The following is a 19,021-nucleotide window of genomic DNA, read 5'->3' as shown; positions in this document are numbered from 1 at the left end:
TAGGACCGATGAAGATTTCCTGTTGGAGGGGTTTAAAAACGTCCTATTGGGGGGTCTAATAACTCCCACTCCCCATTTGTTAGTTTAGAATGGCACTAACGCAAATGGACCTTCAATGCAAATGTGCAAACAGAGTGTAAGTAGGAGCGAGAGGTTGTAGGGGCTGGATTGGAATTCAGCCTATATAAGTCTTAAAATGTTAAAGACATTAAAACTGTTTCTCATGCATGTTTCATCTTTACATTTTCTACAGTTATCAGACATCATTCTGAAAATATAGCCTTCTTAATGCTTGAAATCTGACATTCTGCCTGAATATCACACTTTTAACTAGACATTCATTGTAAGCTCTGTACAACTGTCTCATTTCCTGGTACCAAAGTAAAAGAAGCAGCGTTCCCCATTGCACATCATGACAATCTGAATCTGACAATTGGAATATCCACAAAATGCACTTGGCAAACGCTCGGCGTGGAATCATCAACCATCAAATAAAAACAACAATCAGAAATGCCTCTGGAAGCAGCATAATTGCAGTTATGCTAGTTTGTAGTTATTACAATCTGGATGATTCTTAATTACTTATTTACATAAAAGACACAATGAAAAAATAAAAGCATTGTTGGGCACTGAGGAGAATAAAGGAGTAAAGAAAGGAATTCTGCCGTGAGATGCAGAAACAGGTCTCTCTTGACTTTGTGTGTTCTGACTGTCTTATGTATTCATTTCATTTGTGAAGTATGCAATGAAATGAGCCAAAAAAAAAACATTGAAGTGTCTTTACATTGGGTTAGTGTGAGTTAATGCGGTTAACCATCTGTGTGTACCCATTGTGTATGCATACGTGTGTTTGCTTAGAAGACCAAACAAGTGCTGTTTACGTTCTGTGAAGGAACAAATGGATGCAGACTCTTTTTCATCTCGGTAAACAAAAGGCAAGTAACATATGCAGCTTACAGGCTTCTCTTACTGCCATCTGTCTGGATATAGAATGGTAATTTGGCAACCCATAACTCACATTAAGCACAGTGATCCTGTCAAGGGTTTTACTTAAATAAAAGTAAATAATACCACAGTGTACAAATATTCTCTTACAAGTAGAAATCCTGCATTCTAAATGTTACAGAATCATTGGCTACCAAAAATCTATTTATTATGCTGAGTTGCCATTTGCGGAAATAATATATACTAAACCATTAGTCCATGTATGTGTTCATCACATCCTTTTTTTATTTAGTAAATTACTTTTATACGGCTGTTTCTTTTATTAATCTGTTATACTACATCATAATATATTAGCTGGTTTATATTTGTTATTGATAATATGAAACCTGCCAACTATAATCCCCGAACATCAACAAGTAACTAATTTGCACATGGTTTGGCACATTTGTGTTTACATAATTGCATTGTTTTTGAAAGTGCAGTGCATTTCTCCTTATAGAAGTGTTTAGCACATGTCGGCCACCGTACGCTTACCTCCACAATGTAGTGGAGTAGAAGCATAAAGTAGCAATAAATGGAAAAACTCAAGTAGGCTACAAATACCTCAAAATTGTACTTAAGCAACATACTTGGTTATTTGTCCTCCCCTGGTGTTAGTACAGTGTGTGTGTGTGTGTGTGTGTGTGTGTGTGTGTTTAAAATGTCAAAACATTTGATGTAAAAGCATTCCATGCAAAATGTCATGAGTAAGAAGCATTTCCTGCACTTTTTGTTCAGATAGGTCAGTGTGTGTGTGTGTGTGTGTGTGTGTGTGTGTGTGTGTGTGTGTGTGTGTGTGTGTGTGTGTGTGTGTGTGTGTGTGTGTGTGTGTGTGTGTGCTTGGCTTAGTAGTGAGCGGCACAAATCTGTGTGAGATCAACAAACAGTTGTCTTGATTAAAGCCAGCTGTTTCTCTTCATTATCCAAAGTCCCTTTGAAGCTAGAACACACATATGCGCACACAGACACACAATCTGCACACAGGCATGCACATATCAATCAAACTAGAGATGTGTTAAAGTGCTGGCAGATTTCCTGATTTTTATTTCACATCTCCATAATATTTATATCAAGAAATTGACAGATCTCACTTTTCTTGCCTGTCAAAGCTCAGGCAACTAAACTGTGGTGAACACTTTCTCATTTTTGATACGCATACATAAAACCATATCAGACATGTTCTCAAGGTATATAATTACGTTTTTTGAAAAATAAAACTGTTGTGACAGCAAATGTATGGACACAACGAAACAAAAAAAACACAAAGATATTGTAATGGTAATTTCTATGCTAAAATAATAGATCATATTTTATTGAGTCTAACTGTTTCTGTCTGTTCGATGGACCGAAAATGTGAATAAATACTCTTCGGGATCTTTTTAAAATAGTTAATAGTTTCAATATTTAACTTGTATCAACATTAGCCATATACTGTATTTTGTATTTCATTTCAATTGTATAATGTATAATCAATGCAATGCATTATAAGGAAATTGCAGTAGAAACAAATTCCAATCAGACATAAATCAGAAACAGTCCATATTAATTTCCAAGTGACCCTTCCAGTGACATTTAGATCCTTTAAGAAAAAAGCCTGGTTAAATATTCCGTATATTTGAACATGTATGAATAATAAACCATCTTATGTTCCCTTTGAAGACATTTGAAATACAAATGATGTACTTTAACAGGATGATGAATAGATTCAAATAGGATTGTGACTGTACTGCAGTGAGTTGTATAGGCACTCCTAATAAAATGTAACACTGTTTATGTATAAATGACTCTACTTTCCTAAAAAGATCACAGACTATATACTGTAGGAATCACGCTCATCCGCTTTGCACCAGGAAGTCCACAGGCAGCGTTTAATTACACAAAGATGACAGCTCTTAAATGGCACCAAGGATTCTCTTCCACATTTAAAATTACGGACACATCTTCGGACTTGGCATGACAGTAACAGGAAATAATTAGAGAAGACAAAAGGAAGGAAAAGTAATTGAACCTTTCAATTCACTGATGTTGGCAGTCTGCCAGCTCAAACTGGATTTAAAAAAAACACTTTACACAACTTGCAAAGGATTTATGTTGTATAGCTCATCTCTGGCTGACGCTAAGAAATGACATGGCTGTGTATAAAAACTGCAGCAATTTGGAACAAAGTTAATATAGAAAAATGAGTTTAATAAACTGTAATGTCACATTGGAATCAAGTTGAATTAGTTTAATCCAAGCCAAGTGGTACACATTTCCTTTAGTTCTCAAACAAACAGCACTCTGGATATTAAAGGAGACATCATGCTCATTCATACATTTATACTGGGTTTCTACGAGAATGTGTTAACATGCATTTAATGTTCAAAACCCACATCATTTTCAATGTCTGAATATACCTGTGTTCTCCATCCATCTAAAGGGCTCAATTTAAGCGTTGTCTCTTCAAGGCCCGTGCCCAAAAAAACACAGTCTGCTCTGTTTGGCTTGTGAGAAAAACTGCAATGTTAGTGGGAGGGGGCAATATATTCTAATGACCCTAAATAGGAAGATGATCCGAATCTGTATGGTTTATGAATTAATTTAGTTTTTACTGTGTTGTCTAATTTTACAGTGTGTGCGTTGATAGGCACTCCAGGTACCTTCATGTACAGGCACTGAAAAATGATAGGTGTCCTTCAACACTAAAGCAAAATGGGTCCCTGTAATGTGATTTTGCTTTTAGTTATACAGCCCAATATCCCAATTCACACACTGACTATCACTTCATTGTAAATGAATAAAACGTTGAAGGAAGGTATAATGTGGTGCAGTGATGACGTATTTTTTGTAGGCCGACCAAGAAGAAAGCATCCCAAGGGCAGCCACGACTACAGGATTTCCGCATTGGATTTCAGTATATTGCAGAAAATGTGCTTTTTGGCAAACACACATGTATGATCCTCAACACGCTTTTGTTCAGCCGGATAATCTCCACATATCAACACCACTTAGTGATTTTTGAAGCGTAAATGAAATCGGCAGGAAAACAAAAACAAACGCAGTGCTATAAACGAAGTACATCACAGTGGCTGGCTGCACATCAGCACTTCAAAGCTAAAGGCTGACCTGTTTTCCGCCACATTTTAGCAACTGTCGTTTTTATGACACTTGGAGGCTTCGGACATTAACAAGTAGAGTATTTACTGATGTATTTTATGTCGGAGAACATGAAAATCTCTTCAGCTTGTTTTAACCACTGACCTTATTTCAGGCTTCTTAACACAGACACATTAAAACAACTAGTGACTTCGATACGAGGGAAGGAGAAGTGTTAAAGTGCTCATAAGTCGCTCATTACTGCACCACTACAATGTTCCAAAAATCACGAACTGTGGCAAAACCACAAATACAAGAGCTTTGGTTAGCAAAAAAACAGACTACACATAAGACAAGATATTTAAACTGTGTTGTCACATTGTAGTCTGCAATGGGTACCAGGGTTTTCAGTGTTTGGCAGACCCAATCCGACAAGAGAATATTGGACTCTCATGTGGAGGGAGTCCACCTGTCGCTCTGTTCCTCTCAACTGAGTAGGGCAGAATACAAATGTTTAATTGGTTTGGAAGAAACTCTTTTAATATTCAATTTTTTAACATAATGTGTGACTCCTGCCAAAGAGGCTGCCAGACCAAGGGACCAGAATAGTGTATGTGCAACAGAAAAAGGTATAATTAGATGAAAGTTGACTCTTGTCTACTTGATGCAGTGTTAGCTGGCTAAAGAACAGGACAAGTATAGAAGGTGATTTTATAGCTTCAAAGAAAATTAAGAAGAAAATAAGAAGTAATGTGGAAGAAAAACTTGGTGTGGCTATTTCAAAGTGGAAAGCTTTGATGGACTAACCAAATTAATCACGTAACTAATTAACCAAATGAATATGTTCATCATTCATTATGCCGACAGGAGTCACTGCAGTCAAGGAACATTGTCAGATTGGCTGCTTTAGATGGGAGGAATAACCTTTGTGGGAAATTAATTTAGAACTCACTCTGTGATCTTTTGGGTGTTGGCACATTATTAAATGACTTGGGAAAATGAAAGGACGGGGATATCAAAGGCTAAATGTGCCTGGATACACACAGGTTCATGTCGGGGAAATAAACAAGCAGGGAGTAGATTCTTGGTTGAAATTAAGAGAGTCTGTGCATTTTAATCAACCCTGGTAAAAAGAAACCTGGGCTACATGTATTTATGCACACAGGCAGGCTTGTTAGTCTCACTAATTGTAGGGAAGTATTCCTTATTAGGATATTTAGCCGTATATGAAACATATCTTATTCCAACCCTTACCCTAACACTCAAAAAACACTCTTTACTCAAAAATGTAATGATTTACCTTGAGGGTGGTTGGTGTCTTACCCTCAATTGGGAGGTAAGTACAAACACTGCATGGACTGATTGATCTCCCAACAATGGGCCGAATTCACTGAATGTCCTTGAGAAAAGAATCGTTCTTTAAACCCAATTACACTGTTTTCACAAGGTTCCTGACATTCACCAATGTTTTCTGGTCTTGGATGCATTCATGCGTTTCAACAGAAAACAACAAAAACTCTCAAGAACACACTTTGGCATGTTTGAGGGCCGACATGTGGTAATTAAAACCCTGATTGGTCGGTCGCGGGTCCTCAAACAGTTATGCTGCGTTGTGCAGTGCTCGTGTGATGCAAGCGTTCTAAACATATTGAATGCTGAGGCTGGTTATTCAGTTTTTTCCTATCTATTCTTTAAATCTTTTTAAAAAAAACGTATGTTTGGTTTTTGCACCAAATTATGAAGAGCAGTCTCTGCAGAGTATTGATACGCAGTATTAGTATCACTATTGGATTTGATGAAATCCTAATGACACTCATCCCTATCTAGCATTATAATTTCCTCATCATTTATTACATTTTAGTTATTTTAAAAGTATTAGGGTCTTTTAAAACAAATAAACGATAAACGAACACTTTATAGAGTAAGAAAGGGTCATATTTTCCAGCAATATTTGTTATTTCATATTCACTTTTGACACTATTAAATAATACAATCATGTCTTACAGAAGTTCCTCCACTTCACAACTATTGGAGTTATTTTACATTTGGATTTAAGGCAGGGGTGGGGAACCTTTTTCCTCTCAAGGGCCATTTGAATTTTTTCAACATCCTCCGAGGGCCGTACAAATGATTGACCTCTGCTTAAAAATACTAAAATCACAGCCCATTCATTTCGCCTTTCTTTCATGTGTGCAAAGAAAAAGCAACCTCTTAATCCTGATATGTTACCATGACTCGCGCATGCATGCACGTGCACGGTTGTGGCAGGACCACCACAACAGAAATATATGGACACAAGATGTGTGCAAATGTATTTAGTTTCCTATCCATGTGAACATGATTTAAGTGGGGGGGGGACCTAACCTCCTCTAGGGGGGTCCGGGGGCATGCTCCCCTGGGAAGATTTGTTTTTAAATGTTGAACTTTAAAAGCATCAATCTGGTGCACTTTGAGAGCAACATTAGGAGCTCTATGGATACATCTCTCAACACCCATATGAAACAGACCTGTAAGCAGATTTCTTTTTCTTTATGGATATTTTACAAATCACTCCCCTTTCAAACTGTATTCTTGTTTATTAATAACAACTTTTTTTTACTGTCATATAGTATTTTATACCTGTTTACTTTATTCTCTTATTTTTTTATAACTATAATGATCATATAAAGATGTGCCTTTACCTCACTGGTTGTAGAAAAAGCTTCTTATATTCGTTAGCATAGCTAGCTAACCAGATGCTAATAACAACAAAGTTATTGACTGTATGATCAGTATGACAGATGAACAGATCGCCACTGGGCTTACAACTAAGACACAGCCACGCAAAAACTGCGGCATGTGTACGGCTCCTTATGGGTACTGACATTTCTGAAGTGCCGGAGCGACGTTCTGGTGCTCTCCGTCAGAACTGCACCCCTGTCAGACGAGACATATACCACGTGATGACACGTTAGGCTCGTGTTGTGTTCAAGGACCCTGACCTTGGCCAGGAAAAACAGGCACTCGCTTGTTTAATTCTTTTGCGGTCTAAATTTCTTTAATTATTTTCTTTTTTGCGTGTGTTTATAAATTACCTCGAGGGCCGTACCAAATGGTCTCGCGGTCCGTATACGGCCCGGGGGCCAGAGGTTCCCCACCCCTGATTTAAGGTCTCCACCCTCTTTATACTTTCATTTTGTGTTTCAGTTTCAGTGTGTGCACATAGCCTTGCCGTCTTTTATGTGGATTGACAGTTTGTTTACCTCAGTTGGCCCCATCTTCAATTTCAGAGGACAATGGGACTCATCGTTAAAGGAACAAAGATTCTAACAAACCTGCGGTTCCAAAACAAGTCATGAATCAGTGTAGACTGTCAATAGGACCTCTCTCAAGAACAGATATAAAAACGTGTATATATATATATATATATATATATATAAAAGAAAATGGGGATTAACGGGGATAACATAATTACAATCCGTTAAAAAAATATACATCTTTATAACAATACACTAAGAAGCACATTATTTAAGTAACTGCTATAAAGTAACTTGTGAAGTGGACCACATTTACAGACAAGAAGACGTGATCTCAGTTCCTGATATCCAACACCACGAGACACACACTTCTGTACCTCGAAGAATCCCGTCTCCCTCGCTGTGTTAAACTGTGCCTCCACTCAAACTAAATCCCTGGAGTGAGAGTGGAAATAAGAGGGGGAAAGTAAGAGAGCAAGAGGGAGGGAGAATGAGACGGAGAGAATGAGATGGGATTACGGGCATAATGCGAGCAGATGGAGGGAGGTCGAGGCTTCGGCAGGACTGTCCACTCCAAACGGATTAAAAGACTTCAACACAGCCACGACATCCCGACGGAGGCTGCGTCTCCTCATGCCTTAGACACCCGGCTGAGCTGGCCTCGCCCCCCCCCCAGACACCCTCAGCTAAGCCCGGAAATGAAAACTTCCCGCCTTTTAGCATGACATGGTAAACAGTAAGGTCAGGCAAATGTAGATCAATCCACTGCCTCTCAAACACATAAATGGGCTCTTTGGGCTTTTTTTAAAACCCCTTCCACTCAGGAAACATTTATGCTGATCCTCCTTTTTAAACTTTGTATCAGCATGCATCCTTTTGGAGCAAAACACCTCCCAAATCACAGATGTAACCTGATTCCATCACCCAAACTAGCACCAGAGGGATTAGGCCACATAAACAGCAATATGTCACGTTTCTCCATCCAAAAACATTAAACACATTTTACACTTAGATGAAGTTCACTAGTTAACGTAAAGTCTCAAAGACACCTCCGATCAGCTGCTAAACTACCAATCCCTACTTACCCGGTCAACTCATCCGGCCTCACAGATCTCACGACCCATCCTCTCCTTTTCCCTTCTATTCATTCAATCCCCTTCATACCCCATCCCTTCATTTATCTAGCCCTCCCTCCCTACACCCCTCCTTCTATCCCTTTAGCCATCCCTACATCCCTTCGTCCATTCATCCCTCCCTAGATCCCTTCATCCCTCCATACGTCCCTTCATCTATTCATCCCTATCTCCCTACAATCCTTCATCCTTCCATACATCCCTTCAACCCTCCCTACAACCCTTGACTCAACCATTCATCGGCTCAATTCCAAACCACACCCTACCCACTCTGTGAACTCCGTCTGTAGTCACACTAACAGCTTAACGAGGCTCCCTTCTTCCAGGTGGAGGGTGTGAAAACAGCAAATGCCGTAACTTTTCAGAAAATGACTTCAAATCAGCAATTTAATAATACAAAAAGCTGCTTGGTTTTTGCAACAGTGCCTGTAAATAAAACTTTATAATTTAATTGACATGTTAACAAGTGTCTACACTAGACACGGGGATATGACCCTAACCCCTAGATTCCACCGGGTCCGTCTGCGCCGCGTTACGGCTGCGCCGCGGGTTTGGTCCGGCCTCCTCCGGCGTCATACCCTACCAGGCGCGTTTCAGAAGCATTTCAGAAGCGGAGCGTCTTGCCTGCCGGTGTCAGTACCATATGTGTTCGCCCTACCATATGTGTTCGGGGTCCGTCGCTTACCAATGACGTCACCCATTGTGATTGGCTGTACGGAATCGTAGTAATCAGCAGCGAACCGCTTCAACACGTGTATTTCAGTGTATTCACGGCATTCATTTTGTTATTCTACAGTATTGTTGTTTTATAGTTATTTGTTAATGTAACCCAATTTGTGTTCTTTGAAATTGAAAAGGATATCGCATTGTGTTTGTTACATTCATTGCAGTTGTATAGGCTATGTGTTAAGTGTAATTTGGCATGTCCTATTTATGGACATGCTTTTATTTTGAAGGAGAGTTAGCGCAGTTGACAGGAAGTTGTTGTTGCTATGGAAACAACGTGACAGAGATTAACGGAGAAAAGTAATATCTACATATAAAGACGGAGAAAGTAAACGATAACGTTTATGGTTAAGTGTTAGCACCCCCCGAAGAGGCACAAGCTCTTACGTTGAGTCTGGAGATTTCAATAAATTCAATTTGAAAAAAAAAACGGGGAAAAAAAACAAAAACGAATATCTGAATAACGAAATTGAAACCCGAATAGTACTCCAACGAACGAATATTCGGATATTTTGGTACAGTAGGGCTGTACCCGAATAATATAATAAAGTTATAGTAAATAATAACAAATTCCAGTGTTAGAATTCCATAATTCCATATTCATAAATAAAATGATATGCAAATAACATTTTCTTGGCTGTGGACTTGTACTCTACATAATTATGTTGAGCTCATGGTAATCTAATTCAATAAACAATAACTGCAATGAACAGATAGCATTTTCTGACTCGTAAAATGATTGGATATGGTGTAATTTGGCAAATGATTCTGTGTTGAAAAATGTATATCTTTAAAAACTGCGTTGGTGTATTAGGGCGGGCCATACTAATTTTTCTTGTAAATCGATCGAGAGGGGTGTTCAAATAACGTATTTTGGTGTGTAGAACACAAATCTATTTAGATGCTTTTATTTTGAAGTTGTTGCTATGGAAACAACATGACGGAGAAAAAAGTAATATCTTCTACATATAATAACGGACAAAGTAAAGAATGAAGTGTATGTTTAAATGTTAGCACCCCCCGAAGAGGCTCAAGCTCTTACGTTGAGTCTGGAGTTTCAATACATTCGGAATTTGACCGTGTAAAATGTCCTCTTGGGTTACCGTACAGCCAATGCGTGACGTCATTGGTAAGCGTAACGGACCCCGAACACATCTGGTAGGCCGAACACATATGGTACCTACACCGGCTCGCAGTTTTTGTTGATTTGGGCAAATTTCCTGGACAGGCTACTTTGTACAGACAAAGTTAATAATAACTGTAATATTCCAGTTATAAACGACATGAATCAAAGATGTGTTGCTGTATTTTAGTGGTAAAAAAAATGCATTCATCATCATAATTATTCTATATATATAATTTACACAGTGCCTGTAAACCGGAGGAGAACGCTGGCATTTCTCCTCCTACTTGAAAGACTACGGAGGGATAGGGTCTGCAAAATTAGTTTGTGTGTGTGTATATAGGCTATATATATATATGCTATATATGCTCTGAACGTTCCACTTCCTGCCTGCCCGACATTACCTTATGGCTGCGTCGCATAAAAAATAGGATTCATCCTAATTTTAGAGGAGCCCTGCGCCGAGGCGCTTCTGGGACGCTTCTGAGCCGTAACGCGCCGCGTGTGGTGGAATAGCACCCATTGACTAGAGTGGCCGTGATCACCGTGAGCGCCGCGGCGCAGCCATAACGGACCCGGTGGAATCTAGGGGTAAGTAAATACAAAGAGGTAAAAACATGAGGTTACATGAAGTCTGTATAACGATATTGAATGTCTATCTTGTTTTACGCAGTTTTCCAGTAGCCTAAATGTTTGCAGGAACTGTTTGTACACAGCGTGTTTCCTGAAGGACACACATAGCGTTGAGTCGGTCAGGTAGGGCAGCAGCAGGGAAGTCAGGACCGATGCAGACTCTCTGTTGGAGGGCTTGATAACCCACTCCCCCTCCACACTCGTTGGATTGGAACAGCACTTAATGTGGCGGACCCTCCACGCGAACACGCAAATGGAGGGGTAGGGGGTAGGGGTAAGGTGTAGGGTGTAGGGGGGCGAATCGGGCCTCCATTACATCAATTCATCATTCCCTACATCCCTTCATCTAGGGCTGTGCAATTAATCGTATTTTAATCGCAATTACGATTTTGGCCTGCCACAATTACGAAAACAACATAATCGAAAAAAACAATTATTTTGCTTTGCTAGGTTGTGACAGTGCAACATATTTGATCTAATTAATTTTGGTCTCATTTATTTGTATTTATATGTTTAGTAGCTTGGGGAAGTGCGCTCCAAAATATTTGTTGATCTTGTTTATTGGTATTTATTATTTTGATATTATTTATTTAAATGTATCATTTATTTTATGTATTTTTGTATTGGTTTTTCAGTTGAATTATACGTTCAGGGTAATCAAGAGTTAAAAAGATACTGTTCAAATTATTATTTGTATTTGTTTTAAAGGTCAATAAATGGATTTTTTCAAAGTCAATGAATAATCGTATTTAATAATCGTGATATCAATTATTGACCCAAATAATCGTGATTATGATTTTTGCCATAATCGCACAGCCCTACCTTCATCCCTCCCCATCCCTAATCCCTCACTCTCTCTCATCCCTCACTCCCTACATCCCTTCATCCCTCCCTTCCTACAACCCTTTAACCATTCATTCCTTCTTCCGGTCTCCCCTTATGTCTTATATTTGAATATTGCGCATACTTTTGTCTCATTCTAGTTACCGTCTGGGGGGCTTCTATTCAGACCGGGCAGAAACACGCCTGTGACAGAACCCCCACCCTGAGTTTCCCCTCCTCCAGGACTTTAGTTTGTCCTCCATCCGGCCTGACAGACAATATCCCTCATCCTATACAAGGGACTTTCATTTTATGAAAATACGTATGGCACTTCTGTCACTGCCTCTCATGCATAGCATTTACATCTTTTGAAAATGTGCCGATAACATTGTTTTTTGTTTCTGTTCCTCCTCCACCAATATACCGACAATTCATTCTGCACCAGAATGTCATTATTCCAGCTGTCTCCCGTGTGTGATTCCTGTTAATTTGTAAATATAATGACATAGTTTGCCAGAGAAGATAAAACTAGTTTGACTTGCGGGGAAAAACATCAAATACAAATGCACCTCATCGGCTGGTTGCTCGAAAATTAAAAAGTATAAAAAGTTTGGAGACCTACCTACAAAAAGGCCTCTTGGGTGAATTTTGAAGCCAACTAAGTGGCTCCTTAAAAACAAACAGCAGCTGAAAGATAGATTTGATGCTCTATGAAGGAACTCAGAGGACGTGGCAATACTGCAAAAGTAAAAGCTGACATTAAAGAGTAAAAAGGTATTAGCCTTTAGACGGTTCCATCAGTATTAATACATTTGGAAAGGAAATGATCGGGACAAATAGCAAACATTGTCCCTGGAAGTGTACATTGTGTGTGGCAAGAGCAGCCTCAGCTGCCTTCCTGCATCACAAAAGTTCAAATTACTCACACCAGAAGTTCAAGTTGACCCAGTCACACCCCCAACCCCCCATGGTTACAGTTACAGGTCAAATATTGGTTACCTGTCTTAATGCAACAAGCAGTGGAACTGTTCTTCGAGTCAAGTTTAACACCCTAAAACTAGAGCCACTGACGAGTAATCGATGAAAAGAAAATTGTAAATTGTAAAGTAATTGTAAACTCTTTGCATGAAATATGTCAGAAAATAACTATTTTCTGACATTTAATAGATCAAATGATTAACCCATATAACAATTCACATTTTATAGAGCAAACAATATATCGATATAAAATGTCACAGATTAATCGAGAATGAAAACAATCATAAGGTGCAGCCCCAGATCAAATGTAATGTACACTCATTCAAAATGTTTGTTCATCTGTCCACAGTCCAAAGATGTTGGGTATTTTGGTGCATTAACACAAGCGAAGAATAAAGTTGTAAATACAATTTAAAATATATATATTTTTAAACATATGCAAAAGAACATAACAAAACATGAAACATTTCCAGAATATAAGAAATTAAAGTGGCAGAGCTGTGCAGTTTTAAAGGGTAGCATTAAACAAAATGTGCAAACATGTGCATTATTATCATTTAACTGTGCTCATGTATGTGCTTTTTTGTCTATTTTGAATGCATTGGTCTGTCTTAATGTGTTTTTAATTGTGCATATGTGCTTTCGTATGTTCTGTAATTGTGCTCATGTGTTTCTGTCCGTGTCTATATGTGTTCTTGTATGTCTTCATGTATTGCCACAAACCTGCCAGGGACTGTATAGGAAAATGATCTTTTGTAGTTACATTTGGCACATTTACATGATGGACTCAAGTTCTCATGTTAATTCATATGTATTGTCCCTTTTTAATAACACAAATATATAGATATGCAGAAGTGTGTGTAATATATACATTATGCTCTAGTCTCCAGTGTCAAAGCTAATTAGCCCTGTGTTTCATCCCTTCACACATGCATGTATTCATTTGCATCCGGCTGCGTGTTGACTCTCTGTCTCTGCTCCTGCTTTATCCGCAGGTGATAATTAACCTGTTGGTGCGGTGGCCGTCCCCCCCCCGCTCCCACCCTGACATCCCAGCATCTGTTGCTGCTGGCAGAGGCAAGGCAGCAGACACAACAACACCGCCATCATTTATCCAAGCACATGAATCATCATCACCGCTGATGAATGTCACTCAATTTAACCTCTATTGTAAACAGCAGGCACTCCGACACTGCTTAGCCTGAACTCTCCTGGACTGCAGGACCCGAGCTGGGGAGTGAGAGGACGCCTGAATACTGATGCTGGGTGCTGATGTAGCTACGGTTAGCGCTAGGGGAGTCACTCTGTGTTGAAAAAGAGGTGTAACTATAGGGGTTAGAAGTTTTTACAATGGTCTTCAACATATACACTTCCAGGCAACGTAATGAGGGATCAATTACCAAGATAGGGACAGTGGTGTAAAGTCTTCACATTTACTCAAGTACTGTAATTAAGCACCATTTTAAGAGACTTATTTTACTTCAATATTTCAATTTCTTTCTACTTTGTACTTCTACCCCACTACAATTCAGAGGTAAATAATGTACTTTTACTCTACTACATTTATTTAATACCTTTAGTTACTTTACAGATTTGGATTAATGATGTGAAATATAATCAACTCTTCAATCAGACTTTAGTTCCACCTGGAGTAAATTCACAAGCTACCCTGAAGTATACAAAGTCATTAAAACTAGCTGCACCTTTACCAGCTTTGATGATCAATAATTATAATCAAAACATATCATATTATTCTGGGCCAACCAGCTGCATGAAGACTTTTACATTTGGTACTTTTAGTATATTTTGATGCCAATACTTTTGAACTTTTACTTGAGTAACATTTTGATTGCAGGACTTTACTTGTAACTGAGTATTCCTACACTCAGGTACTTATACTTTTACTTAAGTACAAGATCTGAGTACTTTTTCCACCTCTGGGAAACATAAGAAACTGAGGAAATGTTCAGATACTATGTCTCCCACACATTGTATGGCTGAAAAATGATTCCTCTCTCAATTTACTAAACCATCAGTAAAAGGTGCTTATTGCGGGGTTAACTGCAGCCAAAAGAATCCACATACCACGATGGAAACCCCCACATACACACTATACTGTATGTATCAAACAATGCAAATCTTCCTTTCATTACATACTAAACTCAGAACTGTGGGCAAGGGACTCCCTGCCCTTTTTGCTGTATTTACATTTCTATATTTTGTATCTGTATGTCTGTTTAGCTTGTGAAAATGACTGGAACATTTGGTAAAAAGTTGGTCTGAGGTGATTTCATTTGTTAGTCAACATTTATTGTAGAAAGTTATTTTTCAGAATAATTTGTACACATCATATTATTAATAAATCAGCTATTTGAAAAGTAGTGGAGACCTGTGGCACTTACCAGAGCAGGGTGATTTCTGGTTAGATGTAGTCCAGAGTGAAGTGGCATATAATCGTTACTTTTCAGAAGCCACTTGAGGTGAGTAGGGTTTCGACACACATTTACAAAAACAACTCACCGTTTAGTATAATAAAAAAAAGACGTATTAATTAACAAATAAACTCAGGTGGAAACAATCTTAAGATCCAAATGTGAGGTGAACTCATAAGGTCATCTACTGTGGAATATAATGCGCCAAATAATATAGACTGAGAACTGTGGCTTTTCCGCCTTTTAACCCGAACAAACAATTCCCTCTGTCAATTTAAAGACTCGGCGGCCCCAACCACTACAGGTGCAGAGTGACGTCATAACGTCCAGCCACAAACAGTTGAAGCTCATTATCAATACATGATTAAAAAAATAGCTTAACAGCTCTAATTAATGTAAAACAAATCTTGTAGTACTTTAACCATAAATATAAATATGGGATATTCACAATTTAAACATCCAACAACTCCTGCTGCTAAATAGTAGTGAAGTTTCAAATGTAAAATCTCAAGTGTTAATGTTTTTACATTCTAAAGACTTATTTTTAAGAACTTTATTAGCAAATCCCCATGTTAGGAGGTGCTTTTTCATGATACTTTGTATAGTATCAGAATTGTACATATCTGTCAATTAAGGTAATTTAACCCTTAGATGACACAGTTTTAAGAGTGTTGACTTAACATGTATTGAGTTGAGCTCAGCCCTATATGGTATCTAGGGAATTCACTCTAAGGCCCATTGGAACCGTAAGCAAAGTTCTAGAAAGGAAAGTCCATTTTGTATTACATCCCAATATAATCAGAACTGATGTGAATCCAGTTTAGGCTCTTTGTCAAGTAATACGTTTCATATATTTGCGTATTTACGCACACAATACTGTCTATACGTGACGAATTCAAACAAATGATATATGAATACAATAATGTTCTGCTCATTGGTCAAACACCGTATCTTACGCACAGCGGATCGCTCTCTCTCTCTCTCAAACACACACACGCGTGTCCGCTCACCTCTCTTGTCCTGCACTTTGACGCTGATCTCCACCAGAGGCTCCGTCTCTCGGTCCAGTTTCCGTGATATCACTATATCCCCGCTGTCCCGGCTCACGCTCACCGGTGAGCTCTCCGCGTCGGGCTCCACCAGCTCAAACGCTGCGGCCTGAAACCTCACCGGGTTCAGGTTCATCACCACTGACCCGATCCCTGCGTCCTCGGACACGTTGATTAAAACGGGGCTGTCTGACTCCAGCACTGACCTGGACCTTCGCGCTGGCACTTTTATTTGCGATCCCCCCTGCTGGGTGTTCAGAGAGGGCGCCACGGGCCACTGGCGCGGATTGATCTCCACATCTTTACCCTGGCTCGTGCGAGGTGGCCACCCGCGGTCCCGGGCAAACACTTTAAACTTAATCGGTTCATCCAGACCGAGGATGGAGTCCACCAGGAGGATGTCTCCGGTTTTGGGCACCGCATAGAAACTCCCGTTCCTGGGCAAGGCGAAGTAGATGAGCTCCGCGTTCTTACCGCTGTCCCCGTCCCGCGCGGTCACCGTGTAGATCGCCGTGCGGAGTGCAGTGGCATCATCCAGGCTCAGCTTCACATCATTCCCAGTGAAAGTAGGCTGGTGGTCGTTGGTGTCCAGGACGTCCACCTTGATGGACGCCACCTCAGTGACAACCGGGGACTGCTCTTCCACTTCCCGGGAGAGTCCCGCGCATTGCCCGCAACACAACCCGAGACTCAGCGCGTACTCACCCCGCTCCTCTCGATCCAGAACCGCAGAAGTCTTGAGTAAAATATGCCCCCGTGTGTTGTGCGCAAAGACCCGGAAATTCACGCTCCCGTCTCCCAGGAGTTTAAAGTGCGCCGCGAATTCCCCGGTACCACACAGCCGCTCCGAGTTGAGCCGCTTCAACGGGACACTCAGTCCGTTGACCCGCGAGCCCGGAGACGAGTTCTCAAACACATGGCCGTGGAAGAAAGGCACCTGCTCCACGGTCCTGTTCCCGTGAGCGCACGAAACCAAAAAAGGTAGAAATGCGACCCAAATCATGACTGGATATCTCACTGGCTCCACTGCACTAAAGCGCTCGTACCACGCCGAAATCCATGGGTGATCCTTGGGGATAATTCTCCTCCTTGCTTTTAATATTCAAAACTTCCATTAAATTGGAACGCGGATATGTGTTGACACCATACTTCATGTCGACAGATAACTTTGTCTCTGTGTGTGCGTCCTCCTCTCCTGCTCCTCTCTGTCTGCTGTCTCACGAGCAGCGCTGTGTGTCTCTGCGCGTCCCAGAAAGAAAAAAAAACCTTCAGCTCGAGTGCGCGCTTACCGCCGTTTCCTTCCTCGCTCTCTTTTTTCGTGCGCTCTTTCCGACACACTTAATCCGTCTTGCTTCCGAGTTGCTGCACACTGCGCACAGCCATGCACCGGCTCGCTGTAGAGATGGATCAGCCCTGTTGTTAAAGCGAGTCTGTGCCACTCAGAATGCACGGGTGGGACGTGGTTCATCGCACAGAACCGGCTGCTTTACGCATGCATTGCCAGAGCATCCAGACGCAATGCATCTGAGAGAGTGATGCAGTGGGAGCAGATTATCTTGTCGGGAATAAACTTCTCAGCAAGAGGGCTGCGAGTTCTCACTTGCATTGCCAACAACGTGCGTGTGTGTGTGTGTGCGTGTGTGTGTGTGTGTGTGTGTGTGTGTGTGTGTGTGTGTGTGTGTGTGTGTGTGTGTGTGTCAGGGGGGATCCTCGGGGAAACAACCCCGACCTCCCTTCTCCCACTGATCAATGCCCAGTCTTGCACGTCCAGATCCATCACTCCTCTTTCCAATAACGCGTCAGTCCATTGGATTAAAATAATGTAAAAATCGATCAGTTTAAAACGCCTCCAGGGGGGGCAAAGAGAAAATAAAGGCTTTACAGCTCAAGGCAAGGACTCTAAGAGCTGTCTTTGTGTCACAGGAGAAGTGCCTTATTTAAACGTGTTCATCACACACTGGCTTTTTGATATGGAGCGTTGTGTCTCAAGGGGGGCCCAGGCAAAATGAACAAGAGTTCCACATTCAATATAATAGATATTCACACACTTATCCCCTACATGAACATATCATTCAAATGGAGGAGCCTCTTCTCATCCCTGCTAATACATCTCCAAAGCATGCTGCACGATCATTATCCCATCCAGCAGCAGTCTCCTTCTTCTCTTTTTGTGTGTGCTGTTTGAACTCCTACTCACTAAAACACTGCAACCTGTGCAGTTTTGAAAAAGTTTCAAATCAGCAGTGTTTGAAACTTTCAAGCCACCAAAACTGTGTTCATATCTTCGTAAAAGAATAGTTTGCGATTGTGTGGGACGGAATTTCGATCGCCGATTAGCATAACATTTAAAAATCAGGATGTAACAAGAGGTGGTTGATAACGCCATCTACCCTTAAATGGTTTGGCAGGCTGTGTCCATGTGTATAAGGGGTGTTATAACAATGTAATTACAGTGTTTGGTGTTGTATTTATATAACAGTATGGTGTTACATGGGTGCAATATTGGTCTCATAATAATAGTGTAATATGGGTGTAAAATGGGTGTAATAGATGTGTGACAACAGTGCAAATACGGTGTAATAACAGTGTTGATATGTGATTGCCCATTAAGGGTTAATACATGGGTACAAAGCAAATTAATTTAGATAAGTTAATGTTTTATAAAGCAGCTTGTAGCCTTGGCTGAACTTGAGATATTTTCCCACTTGAAGCACAAAAGCTGCATTCATTTCATTCGTTTAAGGCATGTTTACGTTCTGTTCTGGAAATGAGTGACCATATCATCTCTAATTACTCATTATCTTAGCCAACAGGCAAACATTTTTACCTT

The 19,021-nt window shown here is 40.3% G+C and overlaps 1 protein-coding gene across 1 annotated transcript in view; it reads right to left on the bottom strand.

Moving 5' to 3' along the window:
• si:ch211-186j3.6 (neural-cadherin) overlaps positions 1-17,194 on the bottom strand; it is a 437,178-nt gene extending 419,984 nt beyond the window's left edge. The window contains 1 exon segment of the mRNA XM_034117220.1: positions 16,153-17,194. Within this exon segment, the coding sequence (XP_033973111.1) occupies positions 16,153-17,194 (1,042 nt within the window).
• Positions 17,195-19,021: the final 1,827 nt, after the last annotated feature.

This window comes from Trematomus bernacchii, unplaced genomic scaffold (assembly GCF_902827165.1).
Source record: "Trematomus bernacchii unplaced genomic scaffold, fTreBer1.1, whole genome shotgun sequence".
NCBI lineage: Eukaryota > Metazoa > Chordata > Actinopteri > Perciformes > Nototheniidae > Trematomus > Trematomus bernacchii.
The sequence above is the reverse complement of the archived record's forward strand: the minus strand, read 5'-3'. Positions and strand labels throughout refer to the sequence as shown.